We start from the raw sequence: 26,939 nt of genomic DNA on the forward strand, positions 1-26,939 counted from the left end.
GCTCGGGGGTGCTGGAGGGTGGACTGGACGACCCCCACTCGGGACGTCCGCGGGTAGCCAGCAGGGTATCCAGACGGATGGAAATGTCCACCAACTGGTCAAACGACAGGTTGGTGTCCCTGCAGGCCAGCTCCCTACGAACGTCCTCTCGTAGACTACATCAGTACTGGTCGATGAGGGCCCTCTCATTCCACCCCGCATCCGCCGCTAGTGTCCGGAACTCCAGTGCGAACTCCTGTGCGCTCCTCTTCCCCTGTCGGAGGTGGAATAGACGCTCTCCCGCCGCTTTCCCCTCAGGGGGATGATCGAAGACAGCCCTGAAGCGGCGGGAGAACTCCGCGTAGGTGATGGTAGCGGCGTCTATTCCCCTCCATTCGGCGTTGGCCCATTCCAACGCCTTGCCGGAGAGACAGGAGATGAGGGCGGAGACGCTCTCGTATCCCGAGGGCGCCGGGTGTATAGTGGCAAGGTACAGTTCTACCTGCAGGAGGAATCCCTGACACCCGGCTGCAGAACCGTCATATGCCCTCGGGAGTGAGAGCCGAATGCCACTGGGTTCCGGTACTGAGAGAGGAGGACTGGCCGTTGGTGATGCGATGTTGTAAGGGTCCTTGGCCACCTCAGAGTTCACCAATCGGCGCAGGGCGTTGGACACCTCGTCCATGGCGGTCCCGAGTTGCTGGATCATGGCGTCCTGGAAATTGATCCGGTCCAGCAGGGATTCGGGTGCCGCCGCTGATCCTGCTGACTCCATGATGGTGTGTTGTTCTGTCATGAACCGTCGTGGATGTGGTGGAGGAGTCAAGCGCAGGAAGCAGAGGTTTAGTCCAACAAGACTTTTAATAGTCTCAAATGCAAGATAACAAACCCCGACCTCGATAACACGAAGTGGCGAGGGAAAATTACGCACACGCGTAAAACACTAAACATGGAAAAATGACACGGAAAACAAACACGTATCATAAACAAAGTGGCAACGGAAAAACAACACACAAATACCCTAGATTACAACACGGAACTTATAAGACACGTAATCAACTCTCAAACAGACACAGGTGTGACAGACAGACAAAAGCAATCAAACTCAGAAACATAGAGCGGTGGCAGCTAGTACTCCGGGGACGGCGAACGCCGAAGCCTGCCCGAACCAGGAGGAGGAGCAGCCTCGGCCGAAACCGTGACAGTATCAGGCTCAACCCTAGTTGAATGAAACTCTGCCTGGGAACCGAAGCATCTCGGCGAGCGAGGCCCAAATCTCTGCGAACGCCCCCACTCACTCCGAATACGGGGTTCTGCAAAAACATTTTTGTGAGTCAACACATATTCATCTGCCAAAACCGCAGCTTCAGCGACAGTCTTTATTTTTCGTTCGTTAATGTACGTCGCTATACGATCAGGGATTGTGTCCTTAAATTGTTCTAACATAATCAGATCACACAGCCCTTGGAAAGTCATAACTGCAGAGGCAGAACACCAGCGATTAAACTGTGAAGATAATATTCGCGCAAACTCAACATGAGTCTGCTGATCATCCCTTTTTAAAGTTCTAAATCGTTGGCGGTAAGCCTCAGGGACCAATTCGTAACTCTGTAACACAGCCGTTTTAACCTTCTCATAACTAACACTGTCTGCTACACTAAGAGCTGAATATGCTTCTTGCGCTTTACCAGTCAGCACACACTGCAACATCAAAGTGCGATCAGAATCAGGCCAACTCCTAGCGTCAGCAACACGCTCAAACAACAACCTTTTCATTAAACTGGGGCAACAACCGTAAATTCCCAACAATATCAAATGTGTCTGGATTACGACCAAAAGAGGAACGACCCCTAGGTAACTCTGGATCACCTTCCCAGAGCAAACTCTCCCCTGAGAGCTTTCCTTCCCTAACCAACTCTAGTCGCAGCTTGATTTTAGCACGCTCCATATCCTGTTTAAATTCCAATTCCCTTTCATATTTTACACGATCATGCTCCATTTTAGCTTGTTCATGCTCCATTTTAGCTCTTTGTCCATTTTGTTCATGCTCTAGCTGTAACAGAAGCAGTTCTTTCTGCTGTTCAAAAAGAAGACTACTATGACTAACCAATGGAGCGGTCATTGTAACATATCGGGGAGACAACGTGTCCTCAGCAGAGGCTGCCCCAGTGGTAACATCCAGAATACCACTCTCCATCAAATTGGCCTTCAATATTAACCTAATAGAATTTTTTAGACGTTTATCACTAATTTCAACCTTGTAGTGTTCAGCAACCTTCAACAGCTGTTCTTTAGTACATAATTCTAACAGTTCTTCTGATGGAAAGCGAATGAACTCGTCTACATTAGACGCCATAATCAGGAAAAAATAAATATATATATATCATAATAATCTTGCTCAACCCCTCTGCTGAGCACACCAGACACAAGAGAAATGACAATCACACCGAGCACCACAGAAGAGAGCTGGGATATGGAGCTTCCCCAAAACCTACAATAACTCAACCCTAGTCTTCGTGCAGATTCGTGGTGGGTAATTACGCACTGTAGCCCGCTGGCAAGGAATTAAACCCCCCAGCACGCTGGTAGATTCCCCCAAGCCACGGATGTGCCCCCGAGACAACTGCTCAGTCCACAGACACCACACAAAAATAACAAACATTTAACCATGCCCAACGTATCCCAAAACAAAACACGTCACTAAGCCTATCAGGGGAAAAAGCTATAGCTCCGGGTAGCAAATGTCACTACCCTACCCAATCTCCCACTGAGGTACACAGCCGATTGTACTCACCTCCTCAGACCGATGTCCCAACAGCGAGTAGAGCAAGAGTTTCCAGGCTGGGCAGGGCCTGGAAACTAACCAATGTCTCTCTCCAACGCAGTACACAACCCAAAGGCAACCAATACTGGGCCTATCAAACTCAAACAAACTAACAAAATTTACAAAGAAAGACCCTACAGAATTGGACATTAACTCCACGTTCTCCCAAACACAACCAGTTCAAGATCCCAGACGAGCCCCCACTTGTCACGAACCGGCTCAAGTTCGTAACAAAAGGGAGACACGTGGAGACAAGGAATACCCAAAATATATATTTATTAGCTAAAGTAAACTAAATCAAATAACAATGGTGTGTGTAATCAGTAATGTAAGTGAGTGTTTGCATGCATAAATGTAATAATACAAAGTGTTGAAAGGTGCCAAAGCAAACAACCAAAAAGCCACAAAAATACCACAACCAAAATCAGTCAAAGTATCTGCCTGGAGAGAGTCTCCTCAATGAATGTGGAAGAGGTCCATTTATGCTGGGACACACCCGGCCCAGGTGTTTCCCATGTAGCTGACGACCCTCCCAACTCCGCCCACCGGCATCCTAATAAGGAAACAAGAGCAAAGAGAAAATACGGCAGACAGAGTGGGAGGGTCGTCACAGTAGGATAGTCCGTTTTATGAGGGCATGTTTAGCAGCATGAGTGAAGGAGGCTTTGTTGCGAAATAGGAAGCCGATTCTAGATTTAACTTTGGATTGGAGATGCTTAATGTGAGTCTGGAAGGATAGTTTACGGTCTAACCAGACACCTAGGTATTTGTAGTTGTCCACATATTCTAAGTCAGACGCGCCGAGAGTAGTGATTCTAGTCGGGCGGGCGGGTGCAAGCAGCATTCGATTGAAGAGTGTCACGTGTAGCTCAGTTGGTAAAGCAGGGTTGTGGGTTTGATTCCCACGGGGGGCAGTATGAAAAATGTATGCACTCATTAACTGTAAGTCGCTCTGGCTAAGAGCGTCTGCTAAAACGACAACAACAAAAAAAAGAGCATGCATTTAGTTTTACTAGCGCTTAAGAGCAGTTGGAGGCCACGGAAGGAGTGTTGTATGGCATTGAAGCTCGTTTGGAGGTTTGTTAACACAGTGTCCAATGAAGGGCTAGATGTATACAAAATGGTGTCGTCCGCATAGAGGTGGATCCGAGCGTCACCAGCAGCAAGAGCGACATCATTGATATACACAGAGAATAGAGTTGGCCCGAGAATTGAACCCTGTGGCACCCCCATAGAGACTGCCAGAGGTCCAGACAACAGGCCCTCCGATTTGACACATTGAACTCTATCTGAGAAGTAGTTGGTGAACCAGGCGAGGCAGTCATTTGAGAAACCAAGGCTATTTAGTCTGCCAATAAGAATGCGGTGGTTGACAGAGTCGAAAGTCTTGGCCAGGTCGATGAAGACGGCTGCGCAGTACTGTCTTTTATCGATCGCGGTTATAATATCGTTTAGGACCTTGAGCGTGGTTGAGGTGCACCCATGACCAGCTCGGAAACCGGATTGCATAGCGGAGAAGGTACGGTGGGATCGAAATGGTCGGTGATCTGTTTGTTAACTTTGCTTTCAAATACTTTAAAAAGGCAGGGCAGGATGGATATAGGTCTGTAACAGTTTTGATCTAGAGTGTCACCCCCTTTGAAGAGGTGGATGACCGCGGCAGCTTTCCAATCTCTGGGGATCTCAGACGTTACGAAAGAGAGGTTGAACAGGCTAGTAATAGGGGTTGCGACAATTTCGGCGGCTAATTTTAGAAAGAAAGGGTCCAGATTGTCTAGCCCAGCTGATTTATCAACTGTACTGCAGAAATGGAACGTAAATCACAGAAAATAGATGTAGTGGTGGCAGCTCCAGAGAAGTACTTGGGGTTACAAGATTTTACTGCAGAAGAGAAGTAATTTCCTTCTCTTTTCCCCTTCTTTTTTTGTATTTTTATCACAAAGTGTAATGGACTCACACTCCAGTCCAGTTAGTGGCGGTAATGCACCTTTTTGGTTGCCAACCGCCATTTCACAACCACAGAAGAAGTAGAAAAAAAGCTCAGAATTGGGCTGGTTGTGTGAACCGTTGAGGTGTGAACGCAGCCAAAGTAACCCAAATAGAGGACATGAGGCACAAACAGGAGTTGTTTTTCCGCCTAATACATAACAGGTGCGCCTTTCACATTAGTGAACACTTCAACGCTTGACTACACTGCGCAAACATTTAAAGAGGAATACAATCATCATCAACGCCAGGGAGCTTTTTACTGGCGTTTTCTTTACAATTACCCGTGATATGCAAGGCACCAGCATCACTTCCCGTTACATCTTCATTTCTGCTTGCATCTCCGACGCATTGATGAAGAGGATGACGATTTGGAGTAGTTAGCGGGATAAATCATGAACACATTTGAAATGCCGGCATTCTCGTGTTCCTTTCCTGGCTGTCGCCGGGATCTCCTGGTAATAGTTTTGGTTTTGTTCGTGGGGGTTGCATTACCTATTGAAGCCTCTGCCCCTACACATCCATCGCATGGGACTGAAGGCTCATATTTAACTAATATAACTAATACTAAAAAGGCCTTTCCTGTACTTGCCGTAAATTACGAGCACGTACGAAAGCCTTTTGAGATCGCGCTATGGATCCTCCTCGCCTTATTGATGAAACTTGGTGAGTACCTGCCTTTGCTTTTGTCACGATGTTACAGTGATCCATTGGGAATGCCCCCTACTGCATTCATTGATATGAATTGATATGACACTGTATAAACCCCTCAACGTCACACTGCGTCATGCATCATGACACTGCAGCTGTCTACTCAGGGGGTATGATGATAACTTGATTGATAGCTTCAGACCCGTTCAGACAGGGTCATTATTGCAATATACTACAACTCATCAATTCAGACAGGAATGTAATGTTATAAACATACTACAGTTCCTGCCAAGAAGTTTGGACACAGGAGTTAGTAGACTTGCCCACCCTGTTACTAATAACTTAATTGGTGGCAGAAGTGGGATGATACCATGAACGTACAAGTTATCTGGTTCTTTATGGCACAGGGTTGGGCTTGGAAGCCATACTATTACCAATAAGTACAATTTGCTGTTGCCATACCCATTGTTCCAGCCCTACTTTTGATGCCTACACTGCATCTTACCTTGGACTTTATATGCAATTGTCCCTCTCACCAGTCATCACTAGAAATAGATGCACAAGTTCCATAAGATTAGTGTAATGGAAGACATGGGGATTAAACACTGCATGACCTGGCAAACATTTGATTTGGAAATTCAGAGAGTAGATGGGTGTAGCTTGTTCTGCATGCATTTCCTGTGACTGTACTTTCTCTTTAAAATAGGCTAATGTTCGTCTCAGAAAAAGACATACACACTACACAAATATTTCATATTATATTTCGTATGCACAAATGTCCCTAATGGCACCATATTCTCTCTATAGGGAATAGGGTGCCATTTAGGACGCATACTATAAAGGGATCTTCCGTGTAGGTGTCGTGTCAGTTCGGAGTCAGTTTGCCGAGATAGTGATTGGCCGTGGGGCTTTCCCCTCCCTGTCTATCTTTGGCCCAGCCCAATAAGTGAAGCTGTTTTGGATTTATCTGCAGCAGCAGCTCTCTCCTCAGGGCCAGCCTGCCTTTCTGTACTCTGTGATAACAGAAAGCGGAAAGGAGCTGGTGGGGGCTGATGCATACAGTGGCACATACAGCAGAATAACAATTTCATAACAGTGTTTGACAGCCAAGAGTCCTAGACCTCAAGTCAGCAGCATACCCATTTCAAACAGTGTCCTAGTCCTGAAATCAGCCTTATCGTTCAGTTATCATTGTTATAATGAATGGTCTGTCCCTTGGGGGATACGTACTGTTGATGAGTTTCAAGTTTTAATGTCACGTGCACAAATACAGGGAAATGCCTTTCTTGCAAGAACTTCTTGTGTGTTATGTAGGGTTTTTGTGCTTCACACCCTTGGCCCATCCCAGATGTAGTAAATTATAATGTTCCAGGACTCAGACATACATTAGGTCGGAGACCCTTGAGGGACTAGAGTTCTCCTGTTTATATCCACTTATCCAGATATAAATTTCTTAGGGCTTCAGTTATCTGCAGTTGCAGCACCAGCATGGTTGACCTATGACTAACAACTTGTGTGTTGCCTAAAATAGCGGCCTAAAAAAAGGCCTTTTACATTTTTTATGGGAGCTCAGAATGACAGACAGTGATGCACAACTAACTCATTGCAGCATTTAATTCATCCAATAATTAAGTGGTTATATGTGTACAGGGGCGCAACTTTGGTTTTAGAAGTGGGGGGGACATAACTATTATTATTATTATTATTATTATTATTATATATACAGTTGAAGTTGGAAGTTTACATACACCTTAGCCAAATACATTTAAACTCAGTTTTTCACAATTCCTGACATTTAATCCTAGTAAAAATTCCCTGTCTTAGGTCAGTTAGGATCACCACTTTATTTTAAGAATGTGAAATGTCAGAATAATAGTAGAGAATTATTTCTTTCAGCTTTTATTTCTTTCATCACATTCCCAGTGAGTCAGAAGTTTACATACACTCAAATAGTATTTGGTAGCATTGCCTTTAAATTGTTTAACTTAGGCCAAACGTTTCGGGTAGCCTTCCACAAGCTTCCCACAATAAGTTGGGTGAATTTTGGCCCATTCCTCCTGACAGAGCTGGTGTAACTGAGTCAGGTTTGTAGGCCTCCTTGCTCGCACACGCATTTTCAGTTCTGCCCACACATTTTCTATAGGATTGAGGTCAGGGCTTTGTGATGGCCACTTCAATACCTTGACTTTGTTGTCCTTAAGCCATTTTGCCACAACTTTGGAAGTATGCTTGGGGTCATTGTCCATTTGGAAGACCCATTTGCAACCCAGCTTTAACTTCCTGACTGATGTCTTGAGATGTTGCTTCAATAGATCCACATAATTTTCCTTCCTCATGATGCCATCTATTTTGTGAAGTGTACCAGACCCTCCTGCAGCAAAGCACCCCCACAGCATGATGCTGCCACCCCCGTGCTTCACAGTTGGGATGGTGTTCTTCGGCTTGCAAGCATTTCCCTTTTTCCTCCAAACATAACGATGGTCATTATTGCCAAACAGTTCTATTTTTGTTTCATCAGACCAGAGGACATTTCTCCAAAAAGTACAATCTTTGTCCCCATGTGCAGTTGCAAACCGTAGTCTGGCTTTTTATGGCGGTTTTGGAGCAGTGGCTTCTTCCTTGCTGAGCGGCCTTTCAGGTTATGTCGACATAGGACTCGTTTTACTGTGGATATACAGTGGTGTGAAAAAGTGTTTGCCCCCTTCCTGATTTCTTATTTGTTTGCATGTTTGTCACACTTAAATGTTTCAGATCAAACTAATTTTAATATTAGTCAAAGATAACACAAGTAAACACAAAATGCAGTTTTGAAATGAAGGTTGTTATTATTAAGGGAAAACAAAATCCAAACCCACATGGCCCTGTGTGAAAAACAACCTAATAACTGGTTGGGCCTCCCTTAGTAGCAACAACTGCAATCAAGCGTTTGCGATAACTTGCAATGAGTCTTTTACAGCGCTGTGGAGGAATTTTGGCCCACTCATCTTTGCAGAATTGTTGTAATTCAGCCACATTGGAGGGTTTTCGAGCATGAACTGCCTTTTTAAGGTCATGCCACAGCATCTCAATAGGATTCAGATCAGGACTTTGACTAGGCCACTCCAAAGTCTTCATTTTGTTTTTCTTCAGCCATTCAGAGGTGGACTTGCTGGTGTGTTTTGGATCATTGTCCTGCTGCAGAACCCAAGTTCGCTTCAGCTTGAGGTCACAAACAGATGGCCGGACATTCTCCTTCAGGATTTTTTGTTAGACAGCAGAATTCATGGTTCCATTTATCACAGCAAGTCTTCCAGCTACTAAAGCAGCAAAACAGGCCCAGACCATCACACTACCACCACCATATTTTACTGTTGGTATGATGTTCTTTTTCTGAAATGCGATGTTACTTTTACGCCAGATGTAATGGGACACATACCTTCCAAAAAGTTCAAATTTCGTCTCGTCAGTCCACAGAGTATTTTCCCAAAGGTCTTGGGGATCATCAAGATGTTTTCTGGCAAAAATGAGACGAGCCTTAATGTTCTTTTTGCTCAGCAGTGGTTTTCGTCTTGGAACTCTGCCATACAGGCCGTTTTTGCCCAGTCTCTTTCTTATGGTGGAGTCATGAACACTGACCTTAACTGAGGCAAGTGAGGCCTGCAGCTCTTTGGATGTTGTTGTGGGGTCTTTTGTGACCTCTTTGATGAGTCGTCGCTGCGCTCTTGGGGTAATTTTGGTTGGCCGGCCACTCCTGGGAAGGTTCACCACTGTTCCATGTTTTCGCCATTTGTGGATAATGGCTCTCACTGTGGTTCGCTGGAGTCCCAAAGCTTTAGAAATGTCTTTATAACCTTTTCCAGACTGATGGATCTCAATTACTTTCTTTCTCATTTGTTCCTGAATTTATTTGGATCTCGGCATGATGTCTAGCATTTGAGGATCTTTTGGTCTACTTCACTTTGTCAGGCAGGTCCTATTTAAGTGATTCCTTGATTGAGAACAGGTGTGGCAGTAATCAGGCCTGGGTGTGGCTAGAGGAATTGAACTGAGGTGTGATAAACCACAGTTGAGTTGTGTTATAACAGGGGGGGCAATCACTTTTTCACACAGGGCCATGTAGGTTTGGATTTAGTTTTCCCTTAATAATAACAACCTTCATTTCAAAACTGCATTTTGTGTTTACTTGTGTTATCTTTGACTAATATTTAAATTTGTTTGATAATCTGAAACATTTAAGTGTGACAAACATGCAAACAAATAACAAATCAGGAATTTCCTCCAGCATCTTCACAAGGTCCTTTGCTGTTGTACTGGGATTGATTTGCACTTTTCGCACCAAAGTACGTTCATCTCTAGGAGACAGAACGTGCCTCCTTCCTGAGCGGTATGAGGCTGCGTGGTCCCATGGCGTTTGGAAATTGGAGGATGAACCAGACTTGTGGAGGTCTACTAATTTCTTTTGATTTTCCCATGATGTCAAGCAAAGAGGAACTGAGTTTGAAGGTAGGCCTTGAAATGCATCCACAGGTACACCTCCAATTGACTCAAATGATGTCAATTAGCCTATCAGAAGATTCTAAAGCCATGACATTATTTTTCTGGAATTTTCCAAGCTGTTTAAAGTTACAGTCAACTTAGTGTAGGTAAACTTCTGACCCACTGGAATTGTGATACAGTGAATTATAAGTGAAATAATCTGTCTGTAAACAATTGTTGGAAAAATTACTTGTGTCATGCACAAAGTAGATGTCCTAACCGACTTGCCAAAACTATAGTTTGTTAACAAGAAATGTGTGGAGTGGTTGAAAAACGAGTTTTAATGACTCCAACCTAAGTGTATGTAAACTTCCGACTTCTTCAACTGACATCAAAACTATGAAATAACACATGGAATCATGTATTAACCAAAGAAGTGTTAAACAAATCAAAATATATTTTTGATTTTTGATTCTTCAAAGTAGCCACCCTTTGCCTTGATGTCAGCTTTGCACTCTTGGCATTCTCTCAATCAGCTTCATGAGTTAGTCACCTGGAATGCATTTCAATTAACAGGTCTGCCTTGTTAAAAGTTAATTTGTGGAATTTATTTCCTTCTTAATGCGTTTGAGCCAATCAGTTGTGTTGTGACAAGGTAGGAGTGGTATACAGAAGATAGCCCTATTTGGTAAAATACCAAGTCCATATTATGGCAAGAACAGCTCAAATAAGCAAAGAGAAATGATAGTCCATCATTACTATAAGACATGAAGGTCAGTTAATACGGAACATTTCAAGAACTTTGTTCTTCAAGTGCAGTCGCAAAAACCATCAAGCGCTGTGATGAAACTGGCTCTCATGAGGACCGCCACAGGAAAGGAAGACCCAGAGTTTCCTCTGCTGCAGAGGATAAGTTCATTAGAGTTACCATCCTCACAGAGTTCAAGTAACAGACATCTCAACATCAACTGTTCAGAGGATCATGCCTTCATGGTCGAATTGCTGCAAAGAAACCAGTACTAAAGGACACCAATAAGAAGAAGAGACTTGCTTGGGCCAAGAAACACGAGCAATTAGACCGGTGGAAATCTGTCCTTTGGTCTGATGAGTTGAAATTTGAGATTTTTGGTTCCAACCGCCGTGTCTTTGTGAGACGCAGAGTAGGTGAACAGATGATCTCTGCATGTGTAGTTCCCACCATGAAGCATGGAGGAGGAGGTCTGATGGTGTGGGGGTGCTTTGCTGGTGACACTGTCAGTGATTTATATAGAATTCAAGGCACACTTAACCAGCATGGCTACCACAGCATTCTGCAGCGATACGCCATCCCATCTGGTTTGCGCTTAGCGGGTCTATCATTTGTTTTTCAACAGGACAATGACCTAAAACACACCTCCAGGCTGTGTAAGGGCTATTTGACCAAGAAGGAGAGTGATGGAGTGCTGCATCAGATGGCCTGGCCTCCACAATCACCCGACCTCAACCCAATTGAGATGGTTTGGGATGAGTTGGACCGCAGAGTGAAGGAAAAGCAGCCAACAAGTGCTCAGCATATGTCGGAACTCATTCAAGACTGTTGGAAAAGCATTACTCATTTAGCTGGTTGAGAGAATGCCAAGAGTGTGCAAAGCTGTCATCAAGGCAAAGGATGGCTACTTTGAAGAATCTCAAATATAAAATATATTTTTTGGTTACTACATGATTCCATATGTGTTATTTCATAGTTTTGATGTCTTCACTATTATTCTACAATGTAGAAAATAGTAAAAATAAAGAAAAACCCTGGAATGAGTAGGTGTGTCCAAACTTTTGTCTGTTACTGTATATATTTTTTTATCCAATCGGATAAACACTCAAAACCTATCTGACCGCTCGGAGGCGTCCACATGGTCCTAAAGCACACCGTTGCCGTGTTTTGTATCACATTCCAATGATAAAACTGGGGGGGGACACAAATGCAATTTCAGAATTGTCCCCAGTGAAAGTTGTGCCCCTGTATGTGTATACTGTGAACTTAAAATACCTACAGTCGTGGTCAAAAGTTTTGAGAAAGATAAACGAGCCTAAATGGACACTTATGTTCACGTGCCTCTTTTGAAAAGTGCCTAACTATTGCGTAAATGCCTCAAGCTACTCTATCTGCACTAAACTCAGTGAGGAAGGAAATGAGAGCCTAGATTGTGATTCAATTCGGTTCTTGCCAAATTCATATCTACAAATTACCATTAACATTTATCAAATCAATCCACATTTCCTGAGCTGTCACATTAAATTGAGTTAATGATCAAGCATATTACATTGAGTTAATGATCATGCATATTGATGAAAGTGTGTGGTTAGGCACTAAAATGCCTAACGCACTATGTAGCCTAATTCTCATACACTCACATGCACACACACATTATTTTTGTATTTTTGTGTGTGTGATTACTGATAAATTAATTTATACATTTATAATTAGTAGGTTTTGTTATCTGTATTAATAAACGTATATATGTACAGTCGTGGTCAAAAGTTTTGAGAATGACACAAGTATTGGTCTTCACAAAGTTCGCTGCTTCAGTGTTATGAGATATTATTTATCAGATGTTACTATGGTATACTGAAGTATAATTACAAGCATTCCATAAGTGTCAAAGGCTTTTATTGACAATTACATTAAGTTTATGCAAAGAGTCAATATTTGCAGAGTTGACCCTTCTTTTTCAAGACCTCTGCAATCCGCCCTGGCATGCTGTCAATTAACTTCTGGGCCACATCCTGACTGATGGCAGCCCATTCTTGCATAATCTGGGGCGGCAGGTATCTTAGTGGTTAAGAGCGTTGTGCCAGTAACCGAAAGGTCGCTGGTTCTAATCCCCGAGCCGACTAGGTGAAAAATCTGTCCATGTGCTCTTGAGCAAGGAACTTAACCCTAATTGCTCCTGTAAGTCGCTCTGGATAAGAGCGTCTGCTAAATGACCAATTTATTTTATTTATTTATCAATGCTTGGAGTTTGTCAGAATTTGTGGGTTTTTGTTTGTCCACCCGCCTCTTGAGGATCGACCACAAGTTCTCAATGGGATTAAGGTCTGGGGAGTTTCCTGGCCATGGACCCAAAATGTCGATGTTTTGTTCCCCGAGCCACTTAGTTATCACTTTTGCCTTATGGCAAGGTGCTCCATCATGCTGGAAAAGGCATTGGTTGTCACCAAACTGTTCTTGGATGGTTGGGAGAAGTTGCTCTCGGAGGATGTGTTGGTACCATTCTTTATTCATGGCTGTGTTCTTAGGCAAAATTGTGAGTGAGCCCACTCCCTTGGCTGAGAAGCAACCCCACACATGAATGGTCTCAGGATGCTTTACTGTTGGCATGACACAGGACTGATGGTAGCGCTCACCTTGTCTTCTCCGGACAAGGTGTTTTCCGGATGCCCCAAACAATCGGAAAGGGGATTCATCAGAGAAAATGACTTTACCCCAGTCCTCAGCAGTCCAATCCCTGTACCTTTTGCAGAATATAAGTCTGTCCCTGATGTTTTTCCTGGAGAGAAGTGGCTTCTTTGCTGCCCTTCTTGACACCAGGCCATCCTCCAAAAGTATTCACCTCGCTGTGCATGCAGATGCACTCACACCTGCCTGCTGCCATTCCTGAGCAAGCTCTGCACTGGTGGTGCCCCGATCCCGCAGCTGAATCAACTTTAGGAGACGGTCCTGGCGCTTGCTGGACTTTCTTGGGCGCCCTGACGCCTTCTTCACAACAATTGAACCTCTCTCCTTGAAGTTCTTGATGATCCGATAAATGGTTGATTTAGGTGCAATCTTACTAGCAGCAATATCCTTGCCTGTGAAGCCCTTTTTGTGCAAAGCAATGATGACGGCACGTGTTTCCTTGCATGTAACCATGGTTCATAGAGGAAGAACAATGATTTCAAGCACCACCCTCCTTTTAAAGCTTCCAGTCTGTTATTCTAACTGAATCAGCATGACAGAGTGATCTCCAGCCTGTGTTAATGAGAGAATCACTGACATGATGGCAGCTGGTACTTTTGTGGCAGGGCTGAAATGCAGTGGAAATGTTTTTTGGGGGATTAAGTTAATTTTCATGGCAAAGAGGGACTTTAATTGCAATTCATCTGATCACTCTTCATGACATTCTGGAGTATATGCAAATTGTCATCATCAAAACTGAGGCAGCAGACTTTGTGAAAATTATTATTTGTGTCATTCTTAACTTTTGACCACGACTGTATATCCACTTCTACAGGCACAGTCTTTTACACAATGTATTGCACATCTGAAGACAATTGCAACAGAGGCTATATCAACATAGGGAGGAAATTGCCACACATTCTTGCCTGGATACGGCAATGTCGTAGTAACAAACCCACTGTCCTACTACTGACCCAGACTCGTATTCATAAAGCAAAAACAAATAAAAGTAAAAGATCTAGGACCAGCTTTGCCTTTTAGATCATAATGAATAAGATTACATGGACAGGGGGGACCTGATCCTAGATCAGCACTCCTACTCTGAGACATTTTTTGAATAAGGTCCCTGGTGTACTGCCGACAGATATGTCTTTATACTAACATTAACTTCCTCATCTCCCCATTTAGGTTTCCATCTGATCCCACGTCTGTCAGGTGTGGTCCCAGAGAGCTGCCTGCTGATCGTGGTAGGGCTGCTAGTGGGGGGGCTCATCAAGGTGATCGGAGAGGAGCCCCCAGTACTGGACTCACAGCTCTTCTTCCTGTGCCTCCTCCCTCCCATCATCCTCGATGCTGGCTACTTCCTGCCGATCCGGCCCTTCACAGAGAACGTGGGCACCATCTTGGTGTTTGCAGTGATAGGTAACTAAGCACTGACTGCTAAGCACTTTATTCCTCCAGTGCAATTTGTATACAGATGTATTTAGTGATATGTATTTGGTACTTTTATAATTCATGTTATCATGACATATTATGTGTAGTTAAACTGCCGCAACCCAGTTTCCTTGCCTGGACCCAGATCTGTTTGTGCTATCATGTCAAACTCCTTGTCATGCCATGGGTATTATAATAATAATAATAATAATAATAATACTACTACTACTACTACTAGTGAAAATTCTATCAAATAATTCAGCCTTCGCTGGTATTGATACCATGTAATATCGCTATATTGAAATAAACCATTGTCCGTGTCCGAAATATGGCTTGCCTACTACTTACTTAAACTGCATACTGTGTATACTAATCATAGTATACACTGTTTAGTAAAAAACTAATGGAGTAAGCAACAAATATCAACATTCTAGGCTCATCCTACTGAGAATGTGTCATCTAATGCGCAATGGCCTTGATTCCCGCCATTCGTTCGTTTTGGTACAGCGCGTCCCCTCAGCTAATTTATCAGCTGTTGCCAAACACACATGGGACTCGAAATACCATTCTCTTCCTCAATAGTGTGCTACGAATTCTACTGGATGAAAAGCCGAAATGAGCTGGCATTTAAAGCATACTAAATGTTAGAATTTCACATACTATAAAAGTTACTTTTTTCTCATACCCAAAATGCCTACGATTTAGAACGCAAGTACAGGTATTCGGACACGGCCATTCTCTTTCTATCTCTTTCAAGGTACCCTGTGGAACGCCTTCTTTATGGGGGGCTTGCTGTATGCCTTGTGCCAGATCGAGAGCGTCGGTCTGAGCGGAGTTGACTTGCTGTCCTGCCTGCTCTTCGGCTCCATCGTGTCGGCAGTGGACCCCGTGGCCGTGCTGGCTGTGTTCGAGGAGATCCATATCAACGAGCTGGTTCACATCCTGGTGTTTGGGGAGTCCCTTCTCAATGATGCTGTCACAGTGGTGAGTGTTAAGGGCTCTCCAACCAAGGTGCATGAATTGAGTAGCAAACTGAAGTAGAGAGGAAATTCAGCAACTATAAAAGGGCAGTGGATTGATAAAACCAGCGCGCTTCGGCCGTTAGCCTTCATCAGGGTTATTTGTCACAGTGGTGAGTGCAGATGGGGACGAATCAAACTAGAGGCCAAATACTGTTAGTTCACTCAGTTGCTGCCTTTGTGTTTCTGTGTACAATGTTGGCTTGCTTCCATCAACTCAAGTTAACATGACGGGATCTGTTTTGTTACTTTATTCCCATGCCAGCTGTGTAAATTCAGTGTTCATTTCCAGACCCGTGGCTAACGCCACCAGCCACCCCGCTTAACAGGCAGTCAGTGTTCTCACAGCTGAGGAGAATGAGCATAATCCATTTTCCATTAACCATGACGGTGCACTGTCCTCTCTGCTAGCGGCTAAAAGACCAAGTCCATATTATGGCAAGAACACACAATATATATAAAAGTATGTGGACACCCATTCAAATTAGTCGATTCGGCTATTTCAGCCACACCCGTTGTTGACAGGTGTATATAATCGAGCACACCGCCATGCAATCTCCATAGACAAACATTGGCAGTAGAATGGCCTAACTGGTGAGCTCAGTGACTTTCAACGTGGCACCGTCATAGGATGCCACCTTTCCAACAAGTCAGTTCGTCAAATGTCTGTCCTGCTAGAGCTGCCCCGGTCAACTGTAAGTGCTGTTATTGTGAAGTGGAAACGTCTAGGAGAAACAATGGCTCAGCCGGAAAGTGGTAGGCCACACAAGCTCACCGAACGGGACTGCCGAGTGCTTAAGTGCGTAGCTCGTAAAAATGGTCTGTCCTTGGTTGCAACACTCACTACCGAGTTCCGAACTGCCTCTGGAAGCAATGTCAGCACAATAACTAACTGTTCGTCGGGAGCTTAAAGAAATGAGTTTCCATGACCGAGCAGCTGCACACAAGCCTAAGATCACCATGTGCAATGCCAAGCATCGGCTGGAGTGGTGTAAAGCTTGACGCCATTGGAAATACGTTCTCTGGAGTAATGAATTCACCATCTGGCAGTCCGACGGACGAATTTGGGTTTGGCGGATGCCAGGAGAACGCTACCTGCCCAAATGCATAGTGGAGGAGGAATAATGGTCTGGGGCTGTTTTTCATGGTTTGGATTAGGCCCCTTATTTCCAGTGAAGGGAAATCTTAATTCTGTGCTTCCAACTTTGTGGCAAAGGTTTGGGGAAGGCCCTTTCCTGTTTCAGCATGACAATGCCCCTGTGCACAAAGCAAGGTCCACACAGAAATGGTTTGCGTAGGTTGGTGTGGAAGAACTGGCCTGCACAGAGCCCTGACCTCAACCCCATCAAACACCTTTGGGATGAATTGGAACACCGACTGCGAGCCAGGCCTAATCGCCCAACATCAGTGCCTGACCTCACTAATGCTCTTGTAGCTGAATGGAAGCAAGTCCATTCAATGTTCCAACATCTAGTGGAAAGCCTTCCCAGAAGAGTGGAGGATGTTATAGCAGCAAAGGGGGGGGGGGACCAACTCCATGTTAATGCCCATGATTTTGGAATGAGATGTTCGACGAGCAGGTGTCCACATACTTTTGGTCATGTAGTGTAGTTGGCATTTGGCTGTGGCTCACTCACCGGCTAACTGTATGTGTAAACATACATTAATAGATGCCGAATGTCAGTTTAGGTGCTTTTGGCAGGTGTAGATATTACTCAGCCAAATGGCTCTGACTCTATGCCAACCCAGCCCACTGATTCAGCTATCACCCAAACAGAGGCGGATGTTAGTTTAATGGAGCAGTAATGCAATGGGAGGGTATTTACTGCCTGGCGGTGATAATGGCCTCAGTGTTCCAAAAGACTGAGTAGCTGAGAGGGACTGATGCCAGCTTGGGTACATCCCAAATGGCACCCTATTCCCTACATAATGCAACCACTACTGGTCAAAAGTAGTGCACTGTATACTACGAATAAGGTGCCATTTGGGACTCAACCCTAGTATCTGGCAATTGTCTGAAGGATACCATTTAGATAGTACACATGTTGTTTACATACCATGTATAATCATGTTACCATTCAACCAATAGGTCAAGTGAAGCAAATGGATAATGTGTCTCAGCATAACAAGGGTGTATGGATATACTGGTGTAGTGGTTAGGAGACCCTTGGCTTGAAATCACGACTGATCAAGGATAACGTGAAGCAGAATCAAATCGACAACTGTAGCTAAATCTAGTTGATAGAATATTGCTATGTACTGGACATATAGCCTGTGTCCCAAATGGCACCCTATCCCCTATGTAGGGTGCCATTTGAGACTCACACATAGATCTCTGTGAATTTCCACTGACCCCTCCTTCGTCCCTCCATGCAGGTTCTGTACAACCTGTTTGAGGAGTTCTCCAAAGTGGGGACGGTCACCGTATTGGATGTGTTCCTAGGCGTGGTGTGTTTTTTCGTGGTGTCCCTAGGAGGGGTCCTGGTGGGGGCCATCTACGGCTTCTTGGCAGCCTTCACCTCTCGTTTCACCTCTCACACCCGTGTCATCGAACCCCTCTTCGTCTTCCTCTACAGCTACATGGCCTACCTCTCCTCCGAGATGTTCCATCTCTCTGGTATCATGGCGTAAGTAGCTATTTGACAGAGAACAGATGTGTATTGATAAGGAGATGGGACACTATTCGGTTGTGAATGGAGCATTATGGTTACTGTAGTACATCATGCTACAAGTTGAACTGACAAATGAACATGAAGTTACATTGAAAATCGTCTTGTACTCCCTTCCGTAGTTTGATAGCATGTGGGGTTGTGATGCGGCCGTATGTGGAGGCCAACATATCCCACAAGTCCTACACAACCATTAAGTACTTCCTGAAGATGTGGAGCAGCGTGAGCGAGACGCTCATCTTCATCTTCCTGGGCGTGTCCACTGTGGCAGGGCCGCATGCCTGGAACTGGACCTTCGTCATCACCACCGTCATCCTCTGTCTGGTGTCACGAGTACTGGGTCAGTATTATGCAAAATGCTAAATCTTTAAAGATTTCCATAAAAGTTACAGTAAAACAGATTAAATAAAAATTCTGAATAAAATGTTAAAAAACTAAATGTAAATACACTAACGTTAAAGTATAACTTTTTTCATCTGTTTCATTTTTACTTGGGGAAAAATGCATTTTATTGTATTTATTTTATCTGTCTGTGTATTTCAGGAGTGATTGGCCTTACGTTCATCATAAACAAATTCCGGATTGTCAAGTTGACCAAAAAGGACCAGTTCATTGTGGCCTACGGTGGCCTGCGAGGGGCCATAGCTTTCTCCCTGGGATACCTGCTGTCAAATAGTCACCAAATGAGGAACTTGTTCCTGACAGCCATCATCACTGTCATTTTCTTCACTGTGTTTGTGCAGGTGAGGCGGACAATCTGAATGATGCTCTAAAGCAGTGCTTCCCAACTCCAGTCCTCCAGTAACCCCAACAGCACACATGTTGTAGCCCCGGACAAGCACACCTGATTCAACTTGTCAACTAATCATCAAGCCCTCAATGAGTTGAATCATGCGAGTTTGTCCGAGGCTACAGCAAAAATGTGCTGTTAGGCAGTGGTGGGAAAAGTACCCAATTGTCATACTTGAGTAAAAGTAAAGATACCTTAATAAAAAATGACTCAAGTAAAAGTCACCCAGTAAAATACTACTTGAGTAAAAGTCTAAAAGTATTTGGGTTTAAATGTACTTAAGTATCAAAAGTAAAAGGATAAATAATATACAATTCCTTATATTAAGCAAGCCAGACGGCACAATTTTCGTTGTATTTTTTTTTTTTTTACGGATAGCCAGGGGCACTCCAACACTCAGAAATAATTTACAAACAAAGCATTTGTATTTAGTGAGTCCGCCAGATCAGAGGCAGTAAGGATGACCAGGGATGTTCTCTTAATAAGTGTGTGAATTGGGCAATTGTCCTGTCCTGCTAAGCATTCAAAATGTAATGAGTACTTTTGGGTGTCAGGGAAAATGTATGGGGTAAAAAGTACAATATTTTCTTTACGAATGTAATGAATTATAAGTAAAAGTTTTCAGAAATAGTAATGTACAGATACCCCAAAAAATGACATAAGTAGTACTTTAAAGTACTTTTCCTTAAGTACTTTACACCACTGTTGTTGGGGGTACTGGAGTTGGGAAATACTGCTCTAAAGCGCAGGTGTCAAACTCATTCCATGTAGAGCCGAGTTTCTGCGGTTTTTGCTCCTCCCTTGTACTTGATTGAGCAATTAAGGTCACTGATTCGTTAGGAACTCCCCACACCTGGTTGTCTGGTTCTTAATAGGACACAACTTGAAATTCAAGGAAATAACAAAAATCAACAGACGCTTGCCCCTCCATGTAATGAGTTTTGACAGCCCTGCTCTAAAGTTCAAACAGTCCTTGTCTCTGCTCCAAAATGTTACTGTATATCTCTGAGAGAGTGAAACGGCACACTTTGAACTGCTAGTATAGACAAGGTTCACTTTACAACTAACTACTGCTTTTCTGGGTGTTTTCAGGGCATGACAATCAGGCCGCTGGTTGAGCTACTTGCTGTGAAGAGGAAGAAGGAGAGCAAGCCTTCCATCAACGAGGAGATTCACACAGAGGTAATCTCGAAAACCCAGAACCAAAATCTTGCGTAACTGCATCACCTATTTATGTTACGCACGTCTTTCCTCTAGAGATTACACACGGGTGACGAGCAGTATTATTATAGTGTAGTATGGGTCCTTACATAGTACACTAAAGTTACTGCATGGTTAATCAGATAGACTTTGTAAACACTCCTTTTCTCTCTTAGTTCCTGGACCATCTCCTCACAGGCGTTGAGGGTGTCTGTGGGCATTATGGGCATTATCACTGGAAGGAAAAGTATGGATGCCATTGTGAAATAAACATATTAAAGGGATTGATATCGTTTTTTGGGCTGGAATAAAGCAGCCATTTTATTCTTCACACATCATGAAGTCTTCCTCTTTATCTATCTCCATCTTTCTCTCTCTCCATCCATCTCCCGTTCTTTCTGATTTTTCCCTCTTTCCATTCCTCTACTCTCCTCATGTCAGGCTTAACCGCTTCAACAAGACCTACGTGAAGAGGTGGCTTATAGTGGGCGAGAACTTTAAGGAGCCTGAGTTGATCGCCTTCTACCGCAAGATGGAGCTGAAGCAGGCTATTATGCTGGTGGAGAGTGGCCAGCTGCCCTCTGCTCTGCCCTCCACCATCTCCATGCAGTAAGTATTGGCTCCTATTTCTGTTTGTTTAACATTGCGTTTTTTTTTTTTTTAATATACAGTGAGGGAAAAAAGTATTTGATTCCCTGCTGATTTTGTACGTTTGCCCATTGACAAAGAAATTATCAGTCTATCATTTTAATGGTAGGTTTATTTGAACAGTGAGAGACAGAATAACCCCCAAAAAATCCAGAAAAACGCATGTCAAAAATGTTATAAATTGATTTGTATTTTAATGAGGGAAATAAGTATTTGACCCCCTCTCAATCAGAAAGATTTCTGGCTCCCAGGTGTCTTTTATACAGGTAACGAGCTGAGATTAGGAACACACTCTTAAAGGGAGTGCTCCTAATCTCAGCTTGTTACCTGTATAAAAGACACCTGTCCACAGAAGCAATCAATCAGATTCCAAACTCTCCGCCAAGACCAAAGAGCTCTCCAAGGATGTCAGGGACAAGATTGTAGACCTACGCAAGGCTGGAATGGGCTACAAGACTATCACCAAGCAGCTTGGTGAGAAGGTGACAACAGTTGGTGCGATTATTCGCAAATGGAAGAAACACAAAATAACTGTCAATCTCCCTCGGCCTGGGGCTCCATGTAAGATCTCACCTCGTGTAGTTGCAATGATCATGAGAACGGTGAGGAATCAGCCCAGAACTACACGGGAGGATCTAGTCAATGATCTCAAGGCAGCTGGGACCATAGTCACCAAGAAAACAATTGGTAACGCACTACGCCGTGAAGGACTGAAATCCTGCAGCGTCCGCAAGGTCCCTCTGCTCAAGAAAGCACATATACAGGGCCGTCTGAAGTTTTGAATGATTTAGAGGAGAACTGGGTGAAAGTGTTGTGGTCAGATGAGACCAAAATCGAGTTATTTGGCATCAACTCAACTCGCCGTGTTTGGAGGAGGAGGAATGCTGCCTATGACCCCAAGAACACCATCCCCACCGTCAAACATGGAGGTGGAAACATTATGCTTTTGGGGTGTTTTTCTGCTAAGGGGACAGGACAACTTCACCGCATCAAAGGGACGATGGACGGGGCCATGTACCGTCAAATCTTGGGTGAGAACCTCCTTCCCTCAGCCAGGGCATTGAAAATGGGTCGTGGATGGGTATTCCAGCATGACAATGACCCAAAACACACGGCCAAGGCAACAAAGGATTGGCTCAAGAAGAAGCACATTAAGGTCCTGGAGTGGCCTAGCCAGTCTCCAGACCTTATTCCCATAGAAAAGCTGTGGAGGGAGCTGAAGGTTTGAGTTGCCAAACGTCAGCCTCGAAACCTTAATGACTTGGAGAAGATCTGCAAAGAGGAGTGGAACAAAATCCCTCCTGAGATGTGTGCAAACCTGGTGGCCAACTACAAGAAACGTCTGACCTCTGTGATTGCCAACAAGGGTTTTGCCACCAAGTACAAGGTCATGATTTGCAGAGGGGTCAAATACTTATTTCCCTCATTTAAAATGCAAATCAATTTATAACATTTTTGACATGTGTTTTTCTGGATTTTTTTGTTGTTATTCTGTCTCTCACTGTTCAAATAAACCTACCATTAAAATTATAGACTGATCATGTCTTTGTCAGTGGGCAAACATACAAAATCAGCAGGGGATCAAATACTTTTTTCCCTCACTGTACTTCATTTCTTTCCTGGAGTGCAGCCCGTCCTTAGTACTTATCATCCATGCAGTAAGAGTTAGGGCCCATTACTGTCCACATCCACTCCTCTCCACCAGAGGCCACTGTTGGCTTCAGCGTAAATTATAGTCCACAGACACTAGGACGCGAAAGTCCGGCGTCTCATTGTGACATAGCTACGCGGCTTTCAGACCACCATCCGCGGTGGACGCACAGCCCGAACGCGCACCTCCCCAAAATTCCCAACCAACGTGTCTCCGGTACACATCCTCTATTCATTTGAATGTGTTGACAGTTGGAGAAATTGCTTGAGCTGTGCTGAGAATTCGCAAAGTATGAAAGCCAACAGTCCAATATTCTAGAACACTGCTGTGCATACATGTACACATTTGGTACTCTGATAGACCCTTTAGCCTAGTCCCAGATCTGTTTGTGCTGTCTTGCCAACTCATTTGGTCATTGTCATGCAGTGTAACAATGACCAGGAGTTGGCAAGACCGTACAAACCAACCTGGGACTAGGCTATGCTAACAGTGGCCTGTCTGTTCCTGACAGTGGTGTGATGGCGTTTTGGTCATATCTTTGTAATATGTGTCTCCCTAGGAACATCCAGCCCAGAGCGATTCCACGGGTCTCTAAGAAACGGGAGGAAGAGATCAGAAGGATCCTGAGGTCCAACCTGCAGAACAACAAGCAAAAGGTAAGTTACAATGAATGAATTTGCTTGAAGTTGAATGTCTGAAGGGAAATTAGGTTTGCCACCAGAGGAAGACAGAAAAACAGGATATGCACACAGGCATACCCTCCCTGCCTCTTACACTGAGTTTCATTGTTTTTGTGGAAAGTATGACGTCCCTTTACCGGCTCATGTGCAGACCGAGCTCTGTTACAGTTTCTTAGATATTATCCCCAGGCAGCAAGCAACTCCATTTTCACATCCAGTTCCTTGTTTCCCCAGATGCGCAGCAGATCCTACAGCAGACACACTTTGTTTGACGCCGATGAGGAAGACAACGTGAGCGAGGTGCGCCTACGGAAGACGAAGATGGAGATGGATAGGAGGGTCAGTGTGATGGAGAGGAGGGTAAGTGTGATGGAGAGGGAGGGTCAGTGTTTGGATTAGACCCCAGTCCAGTGTTCTTTCTTGACCACGGCTATGTCTCCAACCTTGCAGAGATTTTGCCTCATTGCAATAATGAAGCGTATTTGTGACATTGTAACAATATTGTTTCTGCAGATGAGCCATTACCTCACTGTCCCAGCCAACCGGGAGTCACCTAGGCCTGGAGTCAGACGAGTCAGGTTTGAATCAGGTCAGTCAGTCTAACACACCTGGGTCGTATTCATCAGGGCACACCGCAGCACAATATTGTAGAATGTATCATGAAAACAAGCATTTCTTATTGGACTAAGTTCAGATATTACCTCCCTGTTTCGGCCCATTTTCTTCTGTTTCGTCCCCTGTTGCTTCTGTCCGTCACTGAAGCTGAAACGGTTATAATTCGTACAAAATGTATATATCCATATTATGTTGTCATATTCAATATGAATATAAATATGCAGTAGAAAGAGTTCAGATTTGTCAAGTAAATGTTGATAACAGACCTGGGGCAACTAGTTTTAACTATGCTTTGTGGAAAGTAACTTTTTTGAGGGGAACAAATAGTTACTTCAAATAGGAACTATTTGAATATACAGATCCCAAAAAATGACTACTTTTTAAAACTATTTGAAATCCGATCCCAAAAAATGACAATTAAAAAAAACTAATATTTTAATACAGATCTGAGAAAGCAACTACTTTTCTGAAACTATTGGTTTGGCTGCCTTCAACTAATGTTGAAGATAGAAATAGAATGAATAGAGCACACACAATCTCCTCTACGATTCCAATGTATCTGACAGTCATATCTGATCTACACAATACATTTCTATCTGAACATTTTGTAAATGTTAATTCTCCTGAATGTCCATTGCCCCAGGTGTACATAATCAAGTCAAAAAAAATGACTAAGAATATTTTGTACAGATGGGATAAATAAGTTGTGATTCTCCATTACTGTATGATTCTTTCAACATGCCACTGAAATCTGCAATTCATTTTATGATACCTGAAAATACTGCAGAGTAATTCAAACATGATTTTCAACCTACCTTAGCTGTATTTGATTCAAGAGGGCAGTTTTGCGATATTTTGTTTCCTTTTGACACTGAATAGCCATATTTTGTTATTGTTAGCATTCTCAGTAACACTTAACATTAAACTGTTCTTGTGTAATAAAACTGTAATTACTTTTGGAGCAACATTTATTACCATGTTACATAATACTTTGGTAATTGCATTTTATTTGCATAGCAATGAGCTGAGTTTTTGTAACTACTGTACACGAGGAATAGTGACTTATTTATTCTACTTATGTAATAACTCCATTATGAACATATTTGTTCGTCATTTTGAAGCTGCAAATGTGGTCTACTGTAATTTGAGGTCATTCTATGCTATAGGCTATATTAAGATTAATATCTTAGAGCCCTCCAAACCATGTGCTATTGATCATATATTTAGACTAATTCAACTAACTGTTGTAGTTTTTTGGTTCTTCATCAAATATTTGGAAGCCACCTAATATTTATTTTTGTAATAACTTCAAATACATTAAAATATGATTTGGTTTTCTGAGAGGTATTCAAAATACTTTCAAATATGATTTTTTCTGAGACCTGTATTTGAATATCAAAGAAACTAGTTGCCTTTTAGTTGAAAATCTATATGAACTATATTCGACTACCTTGAGTATTTGAAAAGTTGGTATTTTAAAATAAAATACAACAATTTTCTGTCAAGCTCTGGTTGATAATACTTCTTCCTACTTTCTTTCTTCAAGACAACCAGGTTTACAGTGCTGACAGTGTCCCTACTGTCCACTTTGTGCAGCCTTCCCCTCTCAGCACACCTGACGCTGTCAGCTTAGAGGAGGAGGTACCCAAGAGGCCTAGCCTGAAAGCAGACATAGGAGAACCCAGAGGTAATGCATCAGACAACCACCAGGGAGAGCTGGACTACCAGAGACTAGCGCGATGTCTGAGCGACCCCGGTCCCAATAAAGACAAGGAGGAGGACGATCCCTTCATGTCCTGTTAAAGATCTTTTAAACTATAGCGCATCAAATTGGGAGAATAATAGGACTCCACTGTTCCAGAAGCACCTTAATTCTCCTCTGGCACTTACTTGTATGAGATGGAGATTTTTCAAAGGCAAAATCTCAAAGTATCTAATGTATTGAAGGACATTTCTAATTTATGTCAGTGCCATTATTGTTGTATTTCTCATGTTTGGGTCAGTGTTCTTTGCTATTTTTGTGATGTAAGATAATGTGAATAATTTGCCAATGGTTCACATACCCATTTTTCAATATCATGAAAGCATGTGTCAAGATTTGTTTGGTTTTCAGAGTTTTTTTTTTTACATTGTTTTTGTGAAGTAAAATAATGCGGCTTCCTTTAGAAAGTAGGTGTTTGTCAGCACTTCTGTCTTAATACGTTTTTCACATGATAGTGATTCTCATTCACTTTGCTTGCATGAATGATACATATGTTTTCTCAGGGACTGCAACACAGGGTAGATGGTCAACTACCCTTAGCAGCCAGAAAACACACTCCTGGTAACTATATAAATACAAATGCAATTTCCAGTATGTCTTTTGACTGGATAAAAGCCTTTTCATAGTAAGCAAGTAACAAAATAGATTCCATATCACACGAAGTAATCGCACCTCATGCCTTGTCTCCATTGTATTTGGGGCTGTAACTGTCAAAATCAATTTTGACTTGTAAGTGATTGTTTTGTATGTTTAAAAAAAGAAACGGGTGTGCCAAGTTTAATAATTTTTATAAGAAAGACAATGTAGGCCTATTTGAAATGAAATGGGTTGAATTGTTAGTTTGTACTGAGAGGGAAAACAAGCTTTACAGATCACATGCATCAGAAAAAATGATGACTTCATGACTATGAGTTTAACAATAAAGTGCTTATAAAATAAAAATGTTTTGTTAGACATTTTAACAGTGGGATTTGAGGTAAAATAATTATAATATACTGCCATCAGGGGTTAGTATGTAGCTGAAGCCTGAAATTGATGAGTGAGAGGAGGGGGTGAGCACTTCTAGGCTACTGTACAGACCTGTGTGAAGCCCTTACCTACAGTGTGCACCTATGAAATGGGGTATCAGCCTACTCAGTGACACCCACAGAACACAACTATGTA

The 26,939-nt window shown here is 43.1% G+C and overlaps 1 protein-coding gene across 1 annotated transcript; it reads left to right on the forward strand.

Moving 5' to 3' along the window:
* The first annotated feature begins 4,892 nt into the window (after positions 1 to 4,892).
* Positions 4,893 to 26,697, forward strand: slc9a1b (solute carrier family 9 member A1b). The gene is made up of 13 exons (XM_084166433.1): positions 4,893 to 5,455; positions 14,496 to 14,729; positions 15,499 to 15,725; positions 18,137 to 18,387; positions 18,552 to 18,769; positions 18,973 to 19,172; positions 20,312 to 20,401; positions 20,596 to 20,666; positions 20,861 to 21,028; positions 23,278 to 23,374; positions 23,633 to 23,758; positions 23,912 to 23,987; positions 25,560 to 26,697. Exons 1-13 carry the CDS (start codon positions 5,185 to 5,187, stop codon positions 25,814 to 25,816), a joined length of 2,286 nt encoding a protein of 761 aa, XP_084022559.1. The 5' UTR covers positions 4,893 to 5,184; the 3' UTR covers positions 25,817 to 26,697.
* Positions 26,698 to 26,939: the final 242 nt, after the last annotated feature.

Source organism: Coregonus lavaretus, assembly GCF_964263955.1.
Source record: "Coregonus lavaretus genome assembly, chromosome: 7".
NCBI classification, from domain to species: domain Eukaryota; kingdom Metazoa; phylum Chordata; class Actinopteri; order Salmoniformes; family Salmonidae; genus Coregonus; species Coregonus lavaretus.